The 25,109-nt window shown below is 43.3% G+C and overlaps 1 protein-coding gene and 1 long non-coding RNA gene across 2 annotated transcripts; both read right to left on the bottom strand.

Moving 5' to 3' along the window:
- Positions 1-4,216: 4,216 nt before the first annotated feature.
- Positions 4,217-24,924, bottom strand: LOC147303810 (uncharacterized). Its single transcript, XR_015126892.1, has 4 exons — positions 24,782-24,924; positions 23,954-24,049; positions 22,398-23,697; positions 4,217-8,019 (listed from the first exon to the last, which is right to left on the bottom strand). It is a non-coding gene; the product is annotated as an uncharacterized LOC147303810 (long non-coding RNA).
- On the bottom strand, positions 16,332-19,833 carry LOC147303811 (uncharacterized). The gene has a single exon (XM_086280563.1). It carries the CDS (start codon positions 18,779-18,781, stop codon positions 16,574-16,576), a length of 2,208 nt encoding a protein of 735 aa, XP_086136689.1. The 5' UTR covers positions 18,782-19,833; the 3' UTR covers positions 16,332-16,573.
- Positions 24,925-25,109: the final 185 nt, after the last annotated feature.

Below are 25,109 nucleotides of genomic sequence, written 5' to 3'. Positions count from 1 at the left end.
ATTTTTAACATGTATGAACATAACGCTAACTTTGAGCAATATTACTTGGATATTTATTTGATAGCAATAAAGTAAATAACAATAACAATTAAACAAGAATATTTCAAATACACAATATGTAAAGGTGAAAAAACAATATTTTCAGTTGTTCACACAGGATTAACCTGAGTGACCTGTTCCTGGACCGTTTCTTGAACTGTAATAGATTACAGGAAGTCTCTGGCAGTGTTGTTGAATCTGCCCGAGCAAGATCAGACGTGGATGGGGTGCTGCAACTGAGGTTTGTCTTTTCTGGTCTGCGAGTGGAGAATCACACAGGGTGGTCTGCAAAGAGCTTTAGAATGCTTCCTCTCACTGTCCACTGCATCATCCATCCACAGGGTTTGCAGGGCTGGCTCAATCAATGGCTGCCACACCACTAAGATGTTTTCAGAAATATGCAAACAGGAGATGGTGGATGCTTTATTATTAGTATAATACTTGTAACTCTGTAGCAGACAACAGTTTAATAAAGTGCTATGTACAAAAAAACCCAAAAGATTAGATTCTATGCGTTTCAAAGATATTTAGTTTATATATTTTATATGATACAGTACATGTGTAAGAATGACCGATGTTGTGTCAAAAAATGATCGTCTGCCAAAACTGATTTCCGGTTTTTGCCCTAAACTGATTGCTCGTATTTAACCTGCCTGCTATGAATAACTTGCTGGTCTATAATACGTGAAACATATGTCAAATGTTTCCCTCATTAATGATATCAAGTCACTTTGAGCCACCAGCAACATTCCTGTAACAAGGTAGAAGCTGCAATCAGTTTTTGGCAGTGACTTTTATATCTGCTTTATTTATCCAGTTAAAAAAAAATCTTGTTAACATTAGAAATTAATTTTTTAAGAGTAATCTGGCCAAGAGGACAGCAGACAGCGCAACAAATATATCAATTGTACCTACATTATAACCAGAGTTATACTTGAACAACAGGTAATTATTGTATATATAAAACCCCTTTGTAAACCATGTTCACCGAAGTCTATTTACTAACATACATAAAGATATTACACACAGAAACATTGGAAATCAGTCTTGGCAGGCGAACACTTTTTTGGTGTAACAGGGTCATAAATCACATTGTTATAATTACACAAAATGTGTTCTAAACCCCAGAACTGCTCCTTTTATACCTGACTTTTAGGACCTCCAAGCCTGTAGTTGTGTTCATTATCAGTTATAGCCCCTCCTCATTCTTTTCTTCTTCTTCTTTGGTGCAATACTATAAATACAGTGTACCCCTTTTGCCTCTCCCCTTTTTCTACAATTCCCCTGTGGGAGAGGTGGGTGTCATTTCTTTCCAACACCTTAAAAACACACATAATTCATATTTAGCCACCCTGATGTTTATGATTGCGATGTTAGTTCAGTTATTGTCATTATTAAGCCTGTTTTTGTAAGATGTGATAAGTGTGTAGTATGTGTGTATCATAAATGTGTTTTAGGCGCCATAAATGCTAGCATGAATATATACTCCTTGCTAGCTTGGGAGCTGTGGTGGGTTGAGCTAACCCTCTTCCCCACTGTTTGTATTTGGTCTAGGAGCTGGAGTGGGCAAATTATTTACTTGGAGGTCTTTCTTTCTTTTACCTTTTTTATCAGGTATGTCGGATTTCATGTTGTTGTTTTTGTTTTATCTTATGTCAAATATGTTACGTGTAAATAAATATTTTATGTTTAATGTAAAAATAAATGCCAGCCCCTTTTTCTACAATTCCCCTGTGGGAGAGGAGCTGGAGTGGGCAAATTATTTACTTGAAGGTCTTTCTTTCTTTTACCTTTTTTATCAGACACAACGCAGAATCACACCGGTTACACTGGCACAACGCTGGCAATAATTCAATTATTCGTGTAGTTAGCTAAGTAATTCCTAAATGCGTGTAGATTAAAGGAAATTATTTTACCTGGACATGATTGTCTCTGATGAGCCTAAGGTACAAAAAAGAATTAAAATTGTCCAAACAACGGAGCAAAATTTCTGGGTCCATTTTAAAGTTTTCGCGCTGTGGCGCTAGCGACCGGAAAAACACGCAAGTAAGGGCGGAGTTGAAGGCTAGGAGGCTGTCCACAGCCCATCTGTTATGTTGGATACTCATTGTTTGTTCAATAAAGTTTCTATGGAGAAAAAAGGGGGCTGTCCACAGCCGCTCACTTCCTGACTACCCGTCTGTCTAAGGACACTACCTTGTGACGTAGGTAGGTAGTGTCCTTATGAGCATCCTTCCCCTGAATTCGGACACAGCACATGTCTCTCTCTATGCTGACGATTTATTGCTTTTTATTTCAAACCCAAATACTTCCCTACCATCTATATTGTCTCTACTCGCGCGTCTCAGTCAAGTCTCTGGTTATAAATTAAATCTGTCCAAGAGCTAACTTTGTCTATTAAATGAAGAAGCATTCCCAATAGATTTGTCGGGTTTCCCCTTTAAAGTGGTTAAAGAGCAGTTCACCTACCCTACCTGGGTATTACAATTACAAGAAAGTATAAGCAACTTCTCAAAGCCAACTTTTTACACTATTGAAGAATGTCAGACAAAGCCTTCAACAGTGGTCACCCCTGAACACAACTCTGGTCGGACGACTTAATTCAATTAAAATGAATATCCTTCCTAAATTCTTATACTTATTTCAATCTTTACCAGTCTTCATCCCCAAGTCTTTCTTTACAACTACAACAAAAATAAATATACACTTTAGGACTCGAGGTAAAGGGATCAATAACAATTTAAAATTTATATTTTGATGATTTAATGTCTTACACGCAACCAGTGGAAAGGGGAGGGAGACCTGCTGCTTCCAAATAGAGCACATTTCATTTAGAATGTTGTAAATCCAAGCCCATTATGTATTCATGATTTGAATCCTGGGTTCAAAGCCATCAGGTCCTCAGTTTAGAAAAAAGAGAAAAGAAGAGGAGAAACGAGCAAAAGATACAGGTAAGCAGATGTGTCATTGGATAATGGCAGGTCATGTATCCTGAAACAATCAGAATCAGAATACTATTAATCCCTAAGGAAATCATGTGGGTTACAGTTGCTCCAAGAAGAAATGGTAAAAATAGTAACAGTAACAGACTAAACTTCTGTTAGGGTTCCTGGGTCAGTGACCCGGTGTTTTGTGTTTTTGGTTATTTGATTTTGGTATTTCATTATATTCTAGCTTTGCTTTACGGGTTTTTCTTAGTTAAGGTCCTCTGGGTGGGGTTTGATTAGAATTTTAGTGTTTTGGTTTTCTGTCTGTGTTCCTTTGTTGCTGTCTCCCCTGTCTGCTGTATTTCCACGTCCAGTCAGTGTCTGTGTCTGCCCTGGTCCCACGTCTCTGTTCCCTTTGTTTTAGTGCTTGCCTGTGAGTCTGTGTTATGTTTCCTGTTTTACTTTGGAAGTCCATGTCTGATGTTAATGTGTCTGGTTTTGCTTCCCCTTGTCTCGTTAGGCCTGATTTGCCCCAGCTGTGTTTCCCTCCTGTTACTCATTCCCTGATTGCTCCCTCTGTGTATTTAAGCCCTGTGTTTCTCTGTGTCCATGTTGCGATCTACCGTTTATTTTGCTGTGTGTTTTGTCAATCCGCCGGTGTTAGTTTATTTTTGACCTTTTTCCAGTTATGTTATGTTTGAGTTCAGCATTAAAGCTGTTTTGGTTTAAGTTTCTCTCTGGAGTCTGCATCTTGGGTCCTATCCCTGTCCGCACACAGCCGTCACCTAACAACTTCAAACAATACATTATGTTACAGATTTTACACATTTACGAAATAGCACTAATATATACAGATCACTCAATTATAAATATCAAGGATTAACAGAGGTGATTATAAATAAATATCAAGAAAATTAGTGAGAATATTCCAGAGTAGAAAAGAGCGTGTGTTCAGCACAATATTAATTAGTCATTGTCAATTCTTTATTTGTCCTGTTCTCATTGTATGGCGAATGATGATGGCTGTTTGGTAGCCGTTTGCATACTATGCATACTCTCTCTCTCTTCATGTATGTGCGTGTTTCTCTGGTGAAATTCAGTATGGTTCCAGGGAGTGTTCGCCCAGGGCGCCAAACAGGCTAGTGTAACCGGTTTCTGCTTCATGCCGCTGCAACAGTTCGGCCCAAACAGACTCCTCAACTCTGCGTTGTGTTTTTAAAAAGACAAGGAGTCTCTGATCGATCGTTGCCACTTTATTTCCTGAATGGAAACAACGGTGTATTATCAGTGCACAGGCTCACCACACACCACTCCGCACAGCACACTACAGCAGAACATCCCATTAGCATTCCGCTTTAGCATACAGTTTCACACATTAATAAACAAATGAAGAGTAGCCTACATAAAACTGGTGTTGGACATGTGTCCACTAAGCACTTATTACACTCTGTGCCCATCAGCTAATCAAACATGTTTTGTGTGTCTGTAGGGGAGAGTGGGGTAAGTTGTCACACTGTTCATAACTCCAACACTAGAGGCTCTATCTCAAAAATGAAATAGCCACTTTGTGTGACTTCTTCTTCTATAGTCAACCTCCTGTTCACATGTGGTCAAGACTGTTCTAATCTGAGGTGAGCACATCTTTTTTATTTTTTTGACCTAAAAGGAAAAATAAATCACTTTAAATTTTCTTCAGTACAATTTTGTTAGGTATAGATGTTACAAATTATTATTTTACACAAAATAGAGGAGACATTAACGTGTCTTTTGATACTTCAGTTGCTATGTTGAGCTAACCCTGACATTTAGCCAAAATTAGCATAAATGTCAGTTTGGGGCAAGTTGTCTCATTAACTTTGGGGCAAGTTGTCACATGTGACGACTTGCCCCAGTACAAATAAATGCTCCAAAAAATTGTGATATTGTAATTCATTTGTATTTGTAATAAGGTTTTTGAAGAAAGGAAGGAGAGTGTTACGTTTTTTTTGTCTGGGCGAGTAATTAAACGCAACAAGAAGTTTGCCCACTCACACCCCACCCAAGCAAGAACACCAACAACGATACCTTTTAAAGTGCTAAGCAGCCATTTATTTACTTCGGCAGTGAGCAATGCCAAAAATAATAAACAAAACTCCCTAGTGGTCCCTACGCTTCCCTACACAAAAATGAAAAAAACAAAAACAAACAAAAGACAATTCACTTACCTAGCTTTCTAATGAAAAAACAGGAGAAAACTTATTCAACAAAAATGGCTTCTCACGCCTACTACGCTGCTGCAGTGAAGGATATATACAAGGTGAACAAAGCGTACGATCGCTACTTGACAAATCTATTTACAGCTATTTACAAAATGGACATAATAACGCCAGGCATACACACGAAAACTCTACACTGCAATAAATCAACACACAGGTTCTTGGTTGAGTGGTGGAGAGAGGGGGCCAGGTGGCTGTCATCCGGTAGTTAAGTACTGGAGGTGATCTATCAATTATCCAATCCGAGGATAGGCAGAGATTCCACCCAGATACCTAGCAGCCACGCCCAGGTGTCCACCTCCTAGGAGAGAAAAGGGGAAAGATACCCACAGCCATCCTCTGGTGGGAGGAGTAACACAAAACAAACACATCACTGGATCATAACATTTCCCCCCACCCAAAAAAAATCAAACATTTAACCCCACACAAAAATGTTTGATTCAAAACCTAGAGAGGGCATCAGCCATGACATTCTCTAAGCCCTTTTTGTATCGAATTTCAATGTTGAAGTCCTGGAGGAGTAAGGACCAGCGCATAAGGCGCTGGTTGCTGTTCTGCATCCGAGTTAGGAACTGGAGAGGGTTGTGGTCAGAGAACACGACGGTTGGAACAGGGTCAGTCCTATCTTGACTTCGCTAGGGACAAGGCGAAGCTTTTTGGTAGGTGAGCTCTGGGCCAGAGTGCCATGAGTGTGGTTACAGCTAGTGAGCGGAGTGTGTTTGTGAGTGGTTACGAGGGCCATGCAGAGAGGTTTAAAGGGGCGGGTGCTCAAAGTTAAAAAGGGGCACATTGAACCAGGCTGAATAACAACAACACACATTCATCAAGAATCTAATATGGGAAGGGCGGGGCTGTGTTGATCTGAGACTGTAGACATTAAAAAGTCCATAGGAGAGATGGTAGCTGATTAAACAAGTGTCATGAGATAATAACAAAATGCAAAGATTGGTGACAGCGCTTGGAACCATAAGGCAACAAAAAACTGAGAAATAATTTAGGCTCTGCCTGTGAATCACTCTTTGCTTCTCTTCTTCCTTCCATCCCATCATTTCATATATCACTCTCCACTTGCTATGTGAGAACAAGGCACAACTTGCTATTGCAATAAACTATAATCTAATTATCCACACTTAACAACTCCAGCACTTAATCTATAATAAAATGATGACAGAAAAATGTTATAGCCCCTGCCTTTAGTAGCCTCACACAGCTCCTACTGTTTCCTCCTCATGTCCTTACCAGGCATGTCTGCACAATGTTATATCATGAGTAATATTTTTTTTAAAAATCCATCTAAATAAAACACACACATGTACGCGCACACTGTGACATTTTAGACCTTCTTCAGAATACTGTATATACTATGGGCATCATGGTGCTGATCCAGAATCCTTACATTATTATTTATTACTAGAGCTACAACAATAAAGCAATGAGGAGGGGGAAGTAATAAATATGAAATAATGTATTGATGATGATTCCATTTGTTTCACTATCCACTCTGTGCAGGGGCAAAGCTTATTACATTTTTAAACTGTAGAGATACAATAATTTTGCTGCTGTAAAATCCAAATTTTGTCTTATTTAAAATATAAATCTAATATAATCTGCTTCTTAATGTATGTTCTTTAAAATACAGCGTGTGTTTTTTAATATATTATAATTATAATAATGCATAATTATGTGGACATGCATATTAGATCGTTTTTTAGTGAAATATAATCCCTCCAGAAAGGCAGGAAAAGCCCTGTAACTTGCTTTAAAACTAAATATGTTCCCTAAAACGGTGACAGAGCTACAGACCCATGACAGCCTTACACAGCCAGCAGCTATGACCAGCACTACTTGTGCAGTTAATAAAAGGACAGGTAATGTTTGTCGCGCTGTTGCACACACAGCACGCTCGTTTGTTTCAGTTCGTCAGTTGCCACAAGACAACTTATCAACGTGTACGTAATAAGCCAATACTCCTGTGTGCTATACACTACAGTGTACGCTGTACACCTACTTACTGGTTTTGTCGCATCAGTCTGTGTCTCTGAGTTAACTCGTGTTTCTCCTACAGCTCCGGACCGCTAAAAATGTGCGTGCTTTTTGTGAGCTCGTTCCCGGCTCGTAACCAGCGCGTTCTGCCGTCAAGGGCGATCATTGGTTAAATGTGATCATGTGACTGATGCAAGCCAGATCCTTTTATTTAGCAAAACTGTGATTAATAGTATATATTATTGTTGAGGGGCACAGACAGGACTCCACACGCACGCACACACACACACATAAAAAAAATTATTTTTTTTAAAAAAGTTGCCTCAACAAAAGGGCACTTTGGGCACCCATCAGGAAAGGGGCGGGTGCTCAAGCCCCTCTAGCCCCCCCTCTCTGCACGTGCCTGGTGGTTACAGCTAGTGAGCTGTGTTATTGTGGTTTGCAGCTAGTGAGCTGCTCTCTTTCTTTTTGGCTTACGTTTTACTTTATTGACCACGCCTGAGTTTTGTTTGTTTTCTTAAATGGTGATAGCGGCTTGTCCGTCTCTTTTAGTTAGTATAAATTGAAACTTTAATAAAACTCTTTAATTTAACCCTTTTGCCTCCTTGACTCCTTTTTCTGACCCGGTCACTTTTTGTTACTTCCCCCTCCCCGCCTAGACCCCTCAGGGGAACGTAACAAGTGGGGGCTCGTCCGGGAACCAGGTGGATGTTATTCGGTAGTTAAGTACTGGAGGTGATCCATCAATTATCCAATCCGAGGATAGGCAGAGATTCCACCCAGATACCTAGCAGCCACGCCCAGGTGTCCACCTCCTAGGAGAGAAAAGGGGAAAGATACCCACAGCCATCCTCTGGTGGGAGGAGTAACACAAAACAAACACATCACTGGATCATAACATTTGGGAACGTAACAAAATGTTACGTTGGGCGGCCACAAAGGTCCTTCAGAGCAGGACTGACTGGGAGAATCACTCACTGGCAGGCATTGCAAAAGCTGGATTGCAGTTCTTGCTGCCATCACAACCAATGACTAGGTTTAGGGGGTGTTATGGCCCAGGCCATAATGTGTTTTGGTGGCTGTTTCTTTTTCTGTGTCTTTAAGTCTTTGCAGGTCCCTGACTGGATAAGCTGACAGCTGCTGATTGGTCCCCTGATCATGTGGTCGCTTTCAAAATCCCTCACCAGCAGTTGTCCTGGGGCAGCAACTGACAGCAGCAGCAGACTAGTGATGGGATTTCCGGCTCTTTTTAGAGATCCGGCTCTTTCGGTTCGGCTCACTAAAAAGAGCCGGCGCTTTCGGCTCCGAACCGGCTCTTCAGGTTGTTTTGTTGCTTTAATTAATTTATTATTAACAATAATATAAAATTATGCACAAAAGGAATTACTAACGTAAAAAAAAAGTGGTTTTATTTATATATGTTTATATATAGATATATGCGGTGGCCCCTAGAGACAAAACACGTACAAACTCCAAAACACATTTCTAGCATGAACTGAACTTCCAAAGCAGAGCTACTAGATCACTTAAATTACACAATTGAAAGCATGTGTGTATTGTTTGTGTATTTATACACAGGCACTCATATATATTCAAATAATTTAAAAAAAAAGTTCATTTACCTGTTATTACTGAAGGATACAAAAAAAACAACAACAGCAATAGAATAATATTAAACACAAAGTGAACCCGTCTTCCTTCATTAAATAGGTTCTTTTAGATGTTAAGGAGGAATTGACTTAACCAGGCTGGCGGAGAATGAAGACAACCGGACACCTGCGGCAGATGGGGAATCAGTGAACTTTTATTGAGACAGAGACAACCTCTCAACACAGCTCACATCAGGAGATTCCCAAGATTTGCTGTGAGGATGGGTATACATTCTCTAAAACTTACAGGAGGGGGTTGTGAGGAAAGTGCTGCATTAGCAGAAAAAACAACTCCATAAAAGGAAATCGGCCTTGGGTGTTCTAGTCTCTTCGCTTGCAGATATCTTGCACCTGCAGGATGAGGCGATCGCTTCTTATCGCTCTCAAGGCCAAAGTCGTGAGCACATTTTTATTACACAGTTGCACAGTAACTTTAAAGCTGAACAATATTTAAAGCTGAATAATGTTTGATCAGATTATATTTTCTTCAAATCCCCCTTTTGACCCATCTTAAATGGGTCAACACACAAGAATAAGTAACATTCAAAGGAACACAGAGACGTGTCGAAGCCTGGCTCGAAAAACTCCTCGGGTCTTATCATTTGTCTTTATCTGTCATTGCAGATGAGGAGAAAAGAGTCCAGGCACCACCCTGCCCAGGGGTCGGCTGCAAGCAGTCTCGGTTCCCGAGGAAAGCAGTAACAGCTGTCCTGCACACAAGGATACAACGAGTCAGTGCAACCAGGGTAGTGACACAAAATTAACAGTTCCTGTAACTCAGCAACCAAAAAGGATAAGTAATGATAAAAATGTGGAGAGTACAGAGTATACTATAATAATGAGAGATATAAACGTGAAAATGTGAAAGAATAAATCAACCGTAAAATAAACCCAGAACGGTAACTGCTAAGGACATTCAAAAGTGAATATGGTAAAACGTGAGGAAGGGGTGTGGAAAAAAAACAATTTATATCCAGTGGTGGGAGTACACATTCGCTCAGGCTTAAGTCCGGAGACCCTGAGAACATCGCTTAACCCTCACAACCCGACCAGACACAGGTCAACCAGATATATCCTTCAAGAGGAAGTGGGTGAGGGAAACAATTAATAACAAGCCTAATACAAAACACCACAGAGAAACAACCATTCTAGAAGCATTTAAACAAGAGAAAGACGATAATGTTCGTCACCCTCACGATCAGAGTTTTCATCATCCGTTGGCGAGGAGGTGGGAAGTTGACCAGCTAATAAAGGCATCTGCCGGGCGAGATCCTTATCCTCAGGAGTGAGAGCTGTAACAATCAGTCTCTGGAAGAGGGATCGAATGCATGGAATACAACAGCAACCGCAGGTGACTAGGACAGCAACAAAAACTGAGATGGAAACTAGGACGGAAGCTACAAGGGCCTTATATTTGCCAAACATGTTAAGCCAAGAGTCCCACATGGCAGTATCAACGCCCGAGTGTTCCTTCATTTTAACAGTAAGAGCTGTGAGACCAGTAATAGCTTTAGTGAGGGAACCATCAGGAGCTGTGTTATTGGGGATATAGGTACAGCACTCCTGACCAAAAAGGCTGCAGACTCCGCCTCTTTCTGCGAGGAGAAAATCCGTTGCGACCCTGTTTTGGAAAGCCATTAGGGAAGTGGCAGATAACTGTGCATGCACAGCTTCAAAACCATCTCGAGTGTAATTAGCCAACAGTTGCACATTAAAGTGAATGTAGTTAATTCTGTCTACATTCGCATTTATTTCAACCATCCAAAGTATCGAGGCCCATCCTGCTTTAACCTGGTCTCGCAGTTTATATTCATCGGGGACCCCACGGGGTATACCTACAGCATCAATATAGGTTGGATTATGAGCTGAACCTGGGATTAGAGAACGTTTAGAGCGGCGTTCAGAGGAGGATGGGAGGCCAACTTCGTGTACTTCTATAGAGAGATCTACTGGAGTGACTGAAACAGGTAAAATAAGAGTTATGAGAGCGCAAAGACCTGACGCATCCCGAGGGAAACCATCATATAACTTGTTATTGCCACACCACCACCACAAATCAGCCCTAGCCGTAGGTCGGAAGTTTGGTTTCATAACCGTCATCTCAGTGCACCAAGAAGAGTTCAAGCTACCTAGTTTTACTGCATTGCCAGTCAGGTTAATACAAGTGAAATTGTTCACAGCTACATCTGAAGAAAAGAAAGGTGGTTTATTAGAGACCGAGCGTTGAGTTTTAGGAAAGTGGTTTTCCAGATATGAGCAATGACCTCGTTTTGTATTGTTCATAAGATGCAGGAGGCATGCACTATTGACTGGCGCCGGTACAACTCTTAAAGTGGGGCGGGCTCCCATACACACTATGCAGTCGGAAGCCGTCTTGTCAGCAGCTTGTTCAGCTAGTAGTAACCAGTTGTTTGTTGCTCCAGAAATACCGGTTAGAATTTGGAAGAGGTCATCTTTAGACATTTTATTTGTGTCTACAATGCGTATTCGGCCGTTTCTCCCCCCGTTTGTATATGTCACCGGAGGGCCATTAAAGGTGGGGTTATCATCTTTAACTACAGAGCTTGGAGCTGCACCAACGCTAGGGCATATTTCCATTTGCCAATACAGGGCGGTGCGATCAGTCCAAGGGGCAAGTATAAATTGTTGACAGGAGGTCAAGGCCAGATCCTTTAGGGTAAAAATTAAGCCCGAAAGATCCGGTTTTTTTGCTATTCTGAGCATATTTTGGTTTCTCCAGTGCAAAGCCTGACCCCTAGAGTGCTTGGACCAATCGAGGTCCGTTTCTGACACTAAACTGGACCACTTCCACTGATGCCAACCTCCCAGGGTTATATACCACACTGAGGAGGAGAGATGTACTGCAAGGTTAAAAAGATCCCCCCCTTGGTCTTTGGTGACGGGAGTGACTGGGAAGCTAGCGAAATCTATTTCGACTACCCAACTTTTATTGTTGGGGACACAGAGAGTAATCATTCTAGTCGTACTTGGGGTGCAGGAGGTAACCGTGTGTCGTTTCTTTCTAAATGGATCGGGCGTGGGCAAAACTGGAGAGGAAGTGGTGGGCAAGACCCTAGGGGCTACATTTGTCAGATTGGGACTGTCAGAAGGGGGCGAAGCTTTTGAACTTGAAGGTGTCAGAAGTGTCGGGGGCCCTTCACAGATCAGGATTATGCCAATGGGAATGAGACCCAGGGCCAGGAAGCAAACAAAGACGCAACATCTTTGCCTGCCTGTCATTTCAGGGGGAAAGGGCCAAGACATGTTTACTTAGCTTGGATGTCTTCTAATAGAGGATGATGGGGCAGAGAAAGGTGGTCCAGTTCCCCCCACCTCGCCAAGGGCGTGTTCTAGGAGTTAAAGAGCAACAAAAAGTATCAGTGACACAACTTTAAATGAGCTTTCAGCGGTTAAAACTATTGCAATGTAAAATGTAAATCTTAAAAACTCAAGCCAATATAAAAGCAAAGTCATAAAAGATGTTAAAAATAGAAAAATAAAAATGTTTAGTTCAGTATGAAGAACACCCCCTTTTGTAACCAGCCGGCTTGTAGGTTGAGCTTTGGCTCCCTCAAGTGGTTGGTGATGCTGTTGCAGCTCCTTCTGACAGGTCCTTCTGCACCTCTCTCAAGGTTCTTCCTGGTTCGGTGGCAGCAGCGCACTGTGTGTAATGAAACCAGGTGTCACCTTTCCCTTCGAGCCTGACAGCGTGGGAGGTCCGCTCTGTTATGCGGTAAGGGCCTGTCCAGCGAGGCTCAGCCCACTTTCTCTTTGTGACTTTCAGGAGGACGTAGTCCATTCCAGGTGTAGCCGCCTCTTTCAGCTCTTGCTGGTTTCTTTCAGCGACCTGTGAGGAATACTGGGCAACAAAACTGCGGAGCATGTTATAATATGTCCTCGGATCGAGGTCTGAATCAGCTTCATCCGACATTAACAGGCGAGAGGAGGGGCCAGGAAAAGGCCTGCCATGCTCCAACTCAAATGGAGTGTAACCAGAGGTTTGATTTACTGAGCATCTTATGGACATTAATGCAAGAGGCAATGCCTTAACCCAATCTAATTTGGTCTGTGCACAGATTTTAGCCAATTTAGTTTTTAGAGTTTGATTCATCCTTTCCACTTTCCCCTGGGATTGGGGGTGGTAAACTGAGCCAAACTTATGTTTCAAACCTAATGCGGCTTCAACCCTCTGCAGATCGTGGTTCCTGAAATGTGAACCATTGTCCGACCTTATGACCTCGGGAAACCCATGCTGTGGTATATAATGATTAATCAGACACTTCACCACAGTTCTACTGTTTTCACTTGCTGTCGGCCAGGCTTCTGGCCAACCTGAAAATGCATCCACAGCCACCAGCAGGTACCTGTAACTACCTACTCTGTCCACCATGTCTGTGTAATCAATGATTATTTCTTTCCCTGGGCAAAGTGGGATGGGGAAGTACCCTGCTATTGGCTTGAAGGCGGGCTTGATTCCAAATTGGTTGCACTCCTTACAGGTTTTAACCATGTATTTTGTCATGTCTTTTAGATAAGGGTGCCACCAGGCGGCTAAGTTCCTCATCATTTGTGCAGGTCCCACATGCCCCACTCCATGTGCCTCTTCCATTGCTGTCTGTCTGACCCCTGGCGGTAGAATGGGCCTTCCATCTGGGCCACGCCAAACATCTGTGTTTGTGGCCCCTCTTGTTACCCATAATGATTTTTCCTGGGGGCTGGCTTTGTCCTGTAACTCTCTGATTGTGGCTAGGCCTAGTTGTATGGGTGGTCTTTCTGGAGGGGGTGTGGCTTCTGGGTCCATTACCATAATCAGGGAGGGTAAGTAACCAGCTGTCTGCTTAGCTACTAAGTCGGCCTGTTTGTTACCTAATGCCACTAAGTTCAATCCGGCACTGTGTCCTTTGCATTTTACCACTGCCACCTTAACAGGTAACAACAGTGCTTCCGCTAATTCCCTCATTTCTATCTCATGTTTAATAGGCTTTCCGCTGGCTGTCAAAAAACCAGCTCTTAGCCACTGCTTGAGCTCCACATGCACTGCTCCCACAGCATAAGCTGAATCACTGTATATATTCACTTTCTGTCCCTTTCCCATCCTTAAGGCTTCAATCACCGCTCTCAGTTCAGCTCTCTGTGCAGACTGTTGTCCTGTCAACTGCTCTGCTTTCACTGTTTTCCATCTCATGTCTGTCTGTTCCACTATTGCCCATGCAGCCTTCAACATTCCACTTTCAGTTCTGAAACAACATCCATCTGTGAACCAATCTTTTTCTGCATCCATTAGAGGTTCTGCCTGCAAATCTGGCCTGATTTTCTCCTGTACCTGCACAACCTCTTCACACATATGTGGTTCCCCTGATCCCATGTGATCAGCCATGTTTATGCCTTCATGTGAGTAGGTGATGTGTGGTGCTTCCAAAATGGTACTGAGGCGTCTCTGCCTGAGTGAAGTGAGTGTGAAGGCCTGTGAGGAGACGTAGGCCACCACACTGTGTGATGTCAAAATTTTTAGTGGGTGGTTCATCACTATGTGTGCTGTTTTCTGAATGATTTTTGCAAGTCCAGAAACGTGTTGTGTGCACGGTGGGTGGCGTTTTTCAGTGTTGTCAAGCATTACGCTTACATATGTCAACACTTTTCTCTCTCCCCCTTTTTTCTGGAACAGGATACCATTGATATGGGTTCCAGTTCCAGAAACATCAAGATGAAAAGGCAAAGCATAATCTGGCACAGCAAGGTCAGAGGCGACAGAAAGCTGTTGTTTTAACTTTATAAACGCCTGTTCTGTTTCTGTAGTCCATGAGAGGCGAGCAGAGAGGTTTCTCATGCCTTGTTCATTTACCAAAACGCGCAAAGGGGAAGTAAGGCCAACATAGTCTGGGACATAGGTCCTGCTGTAACCAGTCAGGCCCAAAAATGACAACATGTCTTTTACAGTTAGAGGTTTTGGATGGTGCAAAATGGAGTTCCTGTGTTCTGGGGACAAGGAAATACCGGACTGTGAGACCATGCGGCCTAGAAAAGAAACCTGTTTTCTTGCAATCTGTAGTTTGTTTTTGCTCACTTTAAAACCTGTGTTGGCCAGGTGGTGAAGTACCACTCTGGTGGCCTCCAAACAGATGTCAGCCGTGGGGGCAGACAGCAAAAGGTCATCCACATATTGTATTAACATACAGTCAGATGGTAGTGGGCTGGTTTGTAAAAGTTCTTTCAAACACTGATTAAACAGTCCTGGGGAGAGGGCAAATCCCTGTGGTAAGCGAGTGTAACGCCATTGTCGGCCTCTAAATGTAAATGAGAAAATGTCACGCAGTGACTCACGAAGTGGGAGGCAGAAAAAGGCATTAGCCAAGTCAATGCAGGTGAACCAGGCATGAGATGGTGGGAGGTTGGTCAAGGCAACATAAGGATTAGGCACAGGCAAAGTAGGAGTGCCAAGTAAGGCATTAATCCTTCTCAAATCATGTGCCATTCTGAACTTCCCCGTGCCTTTTTTCTCAACGGGTAGGATGGGCGTGTTCCACTTAGAGCAGGAGGGCTCCAAGACACCGGCAGTGACCAAACCAGAAATTGTTTCTGCAATCCCAGCCTCAGCCTCCGGTCTGTGTGGGTACTGAGGCTGCCACAAAGGGGTAGCAGATGACAGTTGAAAAGAGACTGGCTCCACATCAACTAAACCTACATCTGTGGGTCCAAGGGACCACAAACAATCTGGAAGAGAGTCGAGTAAAGGCGCAGCATCACAGTGGTCTGTGTGTTCTCTTCCATGTGACCCGCTGACCACTCCATGTTGCAGTGTTGAGGAATTAAAGCAATCATTTAAAATTTGGTATGTCTTGGTAGATGGAGAAAACAAAACCTGTGGGAGTTTTGTAGGTGTCCAGTCAGTGGCCGCAAGGGAACGTTTAACCATTCCACCCAGCTCCTTAGCCTGGTGTCCAGGATGTAAGGCCAGTGACACATGGGGAGCTGCCTCATCAGACATCATGTACCACTGTAATTGATCTGTTGTAAAAGTAACCGCTGCTGCCACTCCCTCCGGTGCCGCAAAAATGCACGACATGTTCAGAGACCAAGCCCGCCCCTCACACTGCTTTTGGAACATGTGCTGGTACCAGGTGGTGTCATGCCTGTCATAAAACAGTGTAACATGAGGTGGGTCAGGGGGAGGGACATAAGGATGTAGGAGTGAGAGCCACGGCCGCCATTGCTGAAAAGCAGTCCAAACTCCTGGTTCAGCAGGTGTTTCAACTTCCAATAATGCCCAGTAGATGTCAGCAGAGTCCGCCAAACAGGAGGAGGGTTGCAGCAGAAACTGACCACCTCCCTCTGGCCCATCAGAGCAGGGAAGTACAACCCCAGTAGGGAGAGTCACAGTTAGGCCTTGTGAAGAGCAGAGTATTGTGGCTCCTAATTTAATCAACAAGTCTCTTCCCAGTAAATTCGCAGGCGCCTGTTTTGAACAAACATAGCTGTGTAACAAGGTCTGATCTCCAACCGTTGTGGGGAGGGGCACGGTGTAAGGCAGAGTTTTAGGTTCCCCAGATATGCCCACCACTGTAATCACTCTGTCAGTAAGTCTTTCACGAGCAACATCCTTAATGGTGGAGTACGTAGCTCCAGTGTCCACTAAAAAGCTGCTTCTTCTTCTATCTACAGTTATGGACAGCATAGGGTCCGCCGTTGTCCCTTCACCGTCCTGGGCAGTCTGTGGGGTGTCCTATAGCTGGGGACCACCCTCGTAGTACTCCCACCCCATCACAGGCATCTGTGGGGCCGGGGGCACTTCAACTAAAGCACCACGAGGTCCACCTCTGTGGCCAGGATGCTGATAGGGCCCACCACGGGCTCCCCTGCCTCTTCCAGCAGCCGGGTTCAAAGGGCACGCTTTAGCCCAGTGTCCAGGTTGTCCACACCGGAAACAAACATACATCTGGCCTCCCCTACCACCTCCCATCTGACCCCTTCCCCTGAAACCACCTCTGTTTCCTCCAAATGGGGAACCTCTCTGCCCATAAGGGGCCGGGGAGTGATAAGCACCATACTGGGGGGGCTGTGGATCAGTTGGCCATGGGTTTGGATACAAATCAGGGGCCACTGGACCAGGAGCGGGAGCCGCAGCGGCCACAAGCTGCTTTTTAGGCTTGTCACCTTTTCCACCCAGGTCGTTTTTAGCTTTCTGCAGCTGAACCTTCAACAGTTGCAACTGTAAATCTTCGACGCTCTCCGCTTTATCATCAGACTTAATCTGCACTTTGTTAAGATTAAAAATCAAATGTTTCTTCCAGATTGCAAAGTCACAGTCCTGCAAATCAGGATTATCCTCCATTTTCTGGCTTACTGACTCCGGAATGCCCCTCAGCACCGCCCTTCTAAACCACATGCTCTGTGAACAAGTCCTACTGGGGTGATGACCTGTATGGTTCACCCAGTCTTCAACAGCCTGATTTAGATAATGGGTGGGATTTTGCTTTCCCTCCCATTTAAATTTCTGTAAGGTGCCTTGATTTTTGGGTGGGAATTGTTTGCGCAGGGCCGGTCCAATAAACCTCAAGGCCTGCATTAGTGGCACCTCGTTCTCATGCATGGTAGTACCCGCATTTTGTTCCAGGTCCGCTGCCTGAGATCGGGATGTGCACCTAGTTATAATAGCTCTAAAATCTCCCAGTGCGAGGTCCTGTCCAGCTGTGTATTTATCCAAACCAGCCAACCAGGCATTCCCTCCCTCCATTATGTCAGGGAGTTTGTCCACTAGGGCCTGGACATCTCCGAATGAATAAGGTTGATACACTGGTCTACGTTGCGCTTTAGTCTGGACCAGGGGAAATATGCCTGGAGGCTGAGGCACAGGGCCCTTAGATCTAGTCTGATATCCTAAACTGGGAGGGGTAGAGGGGGGTGTATTGTTAAGGTCACTGAGTTCATCATCAGTATCCTCAGTTTCTTCCCCGCCTGGTGGGGTAGCAGTGTCAGCAAAAACGTGGGCTAAACTCATCTGTGTTTCCGGATCCTGACGGCCCACCAAAGACATGGTAACTGTGACATTTGGTGAAGTGCCAGGCTCAGTTTTTGCAGTAGCGGTCAGATCTCCTTTAACAGCGACAGGAGTGCTGGCAAAGGGGTTGGACCGGGAAAGAGGGGCTGACGCAACACGATTATTCACCTGGACCACTGACCTATGTTCATTTAAGCAGCTGCGTAATGCTGCTTCTTGATCAGTTAATTGTTGTTCAGTGGGTTCCTGTCTGTTCATTCGAACCGCAAATGGTGCGCTCGCAGGGGGGTCAGTTAGGCCCTCAGATCCGGTTCCAAAACAATGGGACATAGAAGAGGGGGCTCTACTACTAGCTGAGGATGTCGCCGACAGAGAGGAGCTTCCTGGGCAAAAATGCTTGGTATCTATGGGAGTTGGAGCTACGGGCGGTTCTTCTCCAATAGTCATTATTCCACCAGAGATATTAAGTACCGGATATATGCCTGCTGAGGGAGGAGTTGAGGCAGAATAGGGAGGTGGCTGAGACCTATTTTTCTTCATGTGTGGTTTTGCAGTTTCCCATAAACACACCCAGTGATTAAATTTAGCTTTGCGGCCTGCGTGCTTATCTGCTTCCTTTCTGTGTCTCACCCCGCTCATCACACCTGCACCTGCTGCTGCTGAGTTGGCTTCTTCCTCTTTCTCTTTTGCCTGCATAGCCTTATTCTGCCAAATTATTCCCCAGTTACCACTACTCCCCTCGTCCTTTCCCTTTTCTTTCATTAACCTTTCAGCTGTTTTCCTCAATGACTCTTTCTGCTTTTTTGCTTCTTTAGGCTGGTGTGTGGAGTTGATGACTGTCTCAACACATGTTAATTGTTCTCCCAATGTGCTAAGAATAACACCGGGACCCCAACCATCATCATTAATTTCTCGATCTAATTCTCCATCCATTTTACTGTCAATGGAGGAGTGTTCTTTTATTGATTTTAAAGGAGAATTTGGGCCAGCTGGGTTTCTGCCTCTGTTAGGCACTAACAGCTGGGGCGCTGCTTTAAAGGTGAGTCAGCACTGAAATATCCCTTCAGGTGTTACCAAGCTTCTACCAAACCGGAGTCTGGCGGGTAACCTTGCCTAGAGCTTCCTGATAGGGGTGCTAGTTGGTTGTCACCTTGTTCACACGTCTCATTCACACTTCATACATTACCTGCAGTCACTCATTACCCTCCTTATGTATGTAATAAATGTGTAAAAAAAATTCTATGTGTGGTGTATTATTTTAACCAAAAGAGGAACCTAGTTCCTTTAATTGTGTAATCTGTGAACAACGGAGAACCAAACTGTCCTGCCCAGTGTTCCACAGCAAGCATTCAGCGTGTATTTATGTGTGTCCAATATCAAACAGAACATCAAAACATTTAAAACACTAAAATCATCAGGGTTTTAAGAAGAGATCCGTTTTCTCCTATTGATCAAAGGGACCCCTCCTTTGGACTCCAACCAGTACTTCTCCTTTTTAAGTTTTAGAGGATCTTTTCTAATAAAGTCCTCTGGGCCTTCCTAACCCTTCTGTAGTTTAGAGAATATTACTAAAAAATATTCTCAAGGCCTTTAACCTTTTAATTTGTTTAGAAAGGCGTTACTAATAAACCCTTTCAAGGTCCCAGACCTGCACTGAGGTATGTATCCGACACCGGAGAGCAACCCGTCGGCTGCAACCGTGGTCAGACCTCAGTTCACTCTTATCTTTATTCACTTATTCACTTATTTCTTATTCACTTATCTCTTATTCACTTATTTCTTATTCACTTGTCTGATTCTCAACAAGCCTTAAGTAAGCCAGACAATTTTGGTTATGAATTACTAGGAGTTTGGACACTAAGTATTTTTATAATGTTCAATATAGCAGAAATAAAAGGTCTGCTTACCTTGTTTTTGTGTGCACACAGCTTTTGTCCAAACTCCGTTCACTCAGACCACGGCCGAAGTCCTCCCATCCGTTCCAGTTGACCTGGAGCGGATCCTGTTCCGTGACGCCAATTGAAGGATACAAAAAAAACAACAACAGCAATAGAATAATATTAAACACAAAGTGAACCCGTCTTCCTTCATTAAATAGGTTCTTTTAGATGTTAAGGAGGAATTGACTTAACCAGGCTGGCGGAGAATGAAGACAACCGGACACCTGCGGCAGATGGGGAATCAGTGAACTTTTATTGAGACAGAGACAACCTCTCAACACAGCTCACATCAGGAGATTCCCAAGATTTGCTGTGAGGATGGGTATACATTCTCTAAAACTTACAGGAGGGGGTTGTGAGGAAAGTGCTGCATTAGCAGAAAAAACAACTCCATAAAAGGAAATCGGCCTTGGGTGTTCTAGTCTCTTCGCTTGCAGATATCTTGCACCTGCAGGATGAGGCGATCGCTTCTTATCGCTCTCAAGGCCAAAGTCGTGAGCACATTTTTATTACACAGTTGCACAGTAACTTTAAAGCTGAACAATATTTAAAGCTGAATAATGTTTGATCAGATTATATTTTCTTCATTACCACACACCAAATCCAGTCGTTGGTACTTGCTGGCTTGTGTAGCCACAAGATAACAAAGGCTCAACACTGTGCCCAGCATCCTGGAGCACTTCTGTTGTCTTTTGTACGTGTTTTGAGTTTTTATGTGCTTCTGAGTTTTTATATGCTTCTGAGTTTTTACGTGCTTCGGAGTTTGTACGTGTTTTTACGTGCTTTGGAGTTTTTACGTGTTTTGGAGTTTTTACGTGTTTTGGAGTTTGTACATGCTTCAGAGTTCGTACGTGATTTGAAGTTTGTATATGCTTTGTCTCTAGGGGCCACCGTAAATATACTTTTATTTATTCACTCCACATAAAATGTAATAAATAAATCATATAATACAAAAATCAACTATTCACATTTCAAGTTTTAACTATTTAAATTTTAAGCTTTTTCCTTTTACAAATTTAAAGTGAAAAGAACACAAAACACTGCAAACCACAACACATGTGAAAACAAACAGAAGATGCACATTCTCTGTCATATGGACCTGCATGAATAAACTTTCTGAATCCTTTATCATCTGCAACCGAAAATAGTTGTGGATGATTACTATATCTTTCTAATGTTGTTGTCCCTGCCTCTCTTTCTCTCTCTGGCTCTGTTCCTGTGCTACTGAGTGTAACTACCGCCCCTCCCCCCCTCTGCCCAGCGTAAAGCACAAGGCTCGCGTGCAGAGTGAAGCGGAAAAAAAGTGCGAGAGAGAGGCTGAGAGAAAGAAAAAAAAAAACCCCACGTGACGGCTCGCGATAAGGAGCCGGCTCGCGTCGTTCACGTCAAAGAGTCGGCTCTAAGAGCCATTTCGTTCGCGAACGACCCATCACTACAGCAGACCTGACCCTGGCCTCCAAACTCTGTGATATTTGTGATTCTCTTGACCTATTGAGTTTGTATATAGTGTGTAATTTAGCCTTCACTTGTAAATAGCACCTTGTAAATAGTCACTGAAGCCGAAAGGGTGAGCTGCCTTGTTGTTTTCTGTATTGTTCCCTCCTGTTTATTCAGTTAGGGAGTTAGGCGTAGCATTTGTCTTTTGTTTGTTCTTTTCATCATGTAGGGTTTAGGTAGCACCTCCTTGACTGATTAAGCTGGTTTTGTTTGTTATTTTGGCCTTTGTTCACCCCAGAGTCACACTTCAGACAATAAACCACTGTTCATGAAGCAATTGGTTTTCCCTCTGTGTATAGTTTTGGGGACCAGGGCAGGGTCAATCCTCTTCAACTCTTATGTTATGTTCTTGTACCCCTAGACTGGGGCGTAACAGGGGGCAATTATTTGTTCACACATGGCCGGGTGGGCTTGAATAGCTTATTCTCCCCCTTGCTAATAATTGAAATCATCATTTAAGAACTTTAAATCATCATACAAAAACATGCTTTTTGTATTTGCATCATCTTCGTCTAATACTAAAATTAGTTTGATGATCTCAAACATGTAAGTGTGACATATGAAGAAAACTAAGACAGATGGGGCGAATACTTTTACACAACAGTGTTTATACACAGCATGTTTATTATCAGTTAGCTTGGTGAAAGAGAGATCATAAGGTGATAATTCTGACAAAGTCACAGTGCTTACAGAGGCTGCTTGTGCAGAAAATTTAAAAAACTTTATGCAGGAAACCATCTGAACCTTTTTGAAGCAATGCCTGAAAGTCACTGCACTTTAAACTGGGGTGCAATTGCTTGGTGTCATAGTCATGATTATTAATTGGGGTAAATGTTGAGTCGGCAGATAAGATCTCATAAATAAAACATTGACTCCCAAAAATATATATCGTATAAAACTGGTTGTAGTCCAGTTTCAAGGTGTGGTTGCTTTCCCACGGTAATCTGTGACATGCATGTAAACAACCTCACGTCAAACTAGTTTGACATGTTTCTGGTTTGTTTTGTTTTTTCCTCAAACAGCCATGTTGTTTGGGTGTGTTTACACTGTGACAAAGTCGTCCTGTTCAGTTGTTAATAAGGACAACTAAGAAGCTCGGTGTGTACCCTCACCTGGTGCAGGCGGGGTGTGCAGGTGCACCTCCTCACTGTACTCTCCGTAGCCTGCCTTGTTGCAGCCTCTCACCCGCAGCACGTACACGCTGTCCATTTCCAACCTGTCAATCACAGCGCTGCTTCCACTCACTTCGTCCAATCGCTGCCAGCCCCAGCGTGCAGCAGCCAGTCCTCCTCTGATCCCACCTCTAGACGCTCCTCCTGGTACTACACCACGACGGCGATACTCTACAGAAAAGTGCCAGGATGGTGCAGACTCCGGGGGCAGAGGGCAAGGAAGGAATCAACAAAGGCTTTCAGGAGGGACAGTGAGGAAGACTCACAGTTTTTTAAGGACGTATGAAAAAGAAAAATTAATGAATAAAAGATAAGACTGTTTTTAATCTTTATTGCTATTATAATAAAAAAATATATAAACAGCACATTAGTGACATCCCTTCAGTTTTTATTTCCAGATACTGTGCTGTATGTGGGGCTTTCTTTATTTCCTTTCACATATTTACATTTGAACCTAGCCAGGGTGTTCCCTGCCTCCTCTCTGATGGATATTTACTTTTACAATAACAGATGCAACAATAAACTGAACTTTCAAATAATGAGTTAAGGGTATGCACAAATAGTCCCAGTAAATGTAATAAATTGGGCAGCCAGTCATAAGAATGTAGGCCCAAAGGTGCAAGGGAGCTAAAACAGCTTGTTACAGAAAGAAAATAACAAATATGGTACTGGAAACTTTGACAATACACACATTTTGTGCTATTCTTTGGATTTACTGACAACACTGCTTATGCTGTTTCTTTATTTGGCAAGATGATCAGCTGAAAAACAAGTCAATTATAAAACATGAATCCTATATTGGAACCAATGAAGTTATGATTCCTATACATTCTAAGCCTGCTTCCTCTCCCCTGAAGCCAAACAACACAGAGAAGAATGCGCGAAGAGAAGCCTCTGAAGATTTCCCCTCAAAAAAAGAAAGAAAGCGCTAATCTAAGATCTATTCAAATCAGAGAGTGATTACTTAACGTAAACAAAAAGGAAACCTGTTATGAGTCTGGCGAGAAGCCTGCACAAAACAGGGCTGATCTGTTTCTTTCAGCAGTTCCTGCGTGAATGCCATGAGCCCAGCGTGTTCCAACAAGCCACGTCTCTCCGCCACTTGAGCAGCCAGTGCCTCGCCTCGTTTTTGCCATGCCCCCTCCAGAGCCTGGGTGAGCGAAGCGTGACGCTCGGCGAGAGCGGCCGTCAAATCCCTGATGCTCTGAGCCAGCTGCTCTCTGGCCGACACGCTGTTTACCTGGTGAGGAAAAAGCACAAAGACAAGTTTGGAGAACTAACACCAGGCTTCTGCTGGTACATTCTTAAAAAGGGTCCAAATAACATTATAAAACACTTTGAGAAAAAACACATTTTTGGAGTTATATATGAAACATGCAGCAGTTGTACATAGTATCCAATCCTAAACAGCCAAGCTGAACAAATACTTGCAGTAGCTGCTGACTGATTTTAATCCCATGTTCAGGGAGATTTTGTGGGCCAGAAGTATTAATCACCTCAGTCTGTGTGATGGAACTCTCCAGCTGGGTAATCTGAGCCAAAACTGTGTCCTGGTTGGACAGAATGTAGTTCATCTCCTTTGTAATCTTCTCCTGTCAAATTAACACCAAATAAGCGACACAGAAACAACAAATGCACGCAGATTATCAGTTTCACACAGCCACACATCTGCATTATCTTGCACACTATGCTTGTCTAACAGTTAAAGCTGCATTACTGTAGCTTTTTAAACAGCACTGCATCATTTTTATCTTTACCTTCATTGCATTTGGTGGTTGCATTTCAAATGTTAGTGAAGTGCAAAACTATTTTAGAGATCTGGACTTAGTCTAAGTGGTGCAACAATTCCTCCATGATAGCTCAGAATCTCATCTCTGCAGTCTTGCGTGAAAGACTTGGAGCAGAGTCGCTACTTCTCCAAATAAAAAGGAGCGAGTTGAGGTTGTTTATCTGACCTTGTCAGATGGCACCTGGGTGAGGTGTTCCAGACAAGTGAAAGAAGATGGAAGGATAGATAGGGACAGGAATCAAGAACCGGTTCTCTAGTCCAATTCCTTGGAATTGTTAGTCTGCCTGCCGATCGATCCTGTTTATCGGTTGCATTTGCACTTGTGCAACAATCAGCTGATTTCGGTTTGTTTGTCAGAGGAAGCAGTGAAGCAGTCTTTGACTACTATAATATATTATTTTAACCTGTGAAATGGAGGGTTTCACACTATTCACATATATGCTGGCTTCAATACTACATTCTTTGTGTGTATTCCTGCCTCTAGTAAACCTTTCACTGTGCAGGACGGAGATAGATGTCAGATTGTGAGTCAAACCTTCAGCGCTTGGTACGCCTGGGCCACTGGGAGGATTTTATGTCCGGTGTGAATGCGGCGCAGTTTGCAGAGGGGGCAGAGCAGCCGCTGACATGACCGACAATAGAACTGCAGCTTCTCCTGGTCGTGTTCTGGACAAGTCAGCACCTGAGCGAGACAGGCAAAATAGATGAGAACAATTTAATCTGAGGCACATTTTACTGAGTAGAAGAAAACAGGAATGTAGCACACAAGTGTGAGTATGCCTGGGTAATTTATTGCTTTGCCTTTTGCTAAGCAGCCAAGAGCCAGTGGAGGGCTCTGAAAAACCAAAGTAAAGTAAATGTAA

The sequence above is a fragment of the Aulonocara sp. 'chitande type north' Nkhata Bay genome, linkage group LG22, assembly GCF_057382095.1.
Source record: "Aulonocara sp. 'chitande type north' Nkhata Bay isolate Kocher_YH1m ecotype deep benthic linkage group LG22, A_spYH_male_GT1.1, whole genome shotgun sequence".
Lineage (NCBI taxonomy): Eukaryota > Metazoa > Chordata > Actinopteri > Cichliformes > Cichlidae > Aulonocara > Aulonocara sp. 'chitande type north' Nkhata Bay.
This window is presented reverse-complemented; position numbering and strand designations above follow the sequence as displayed.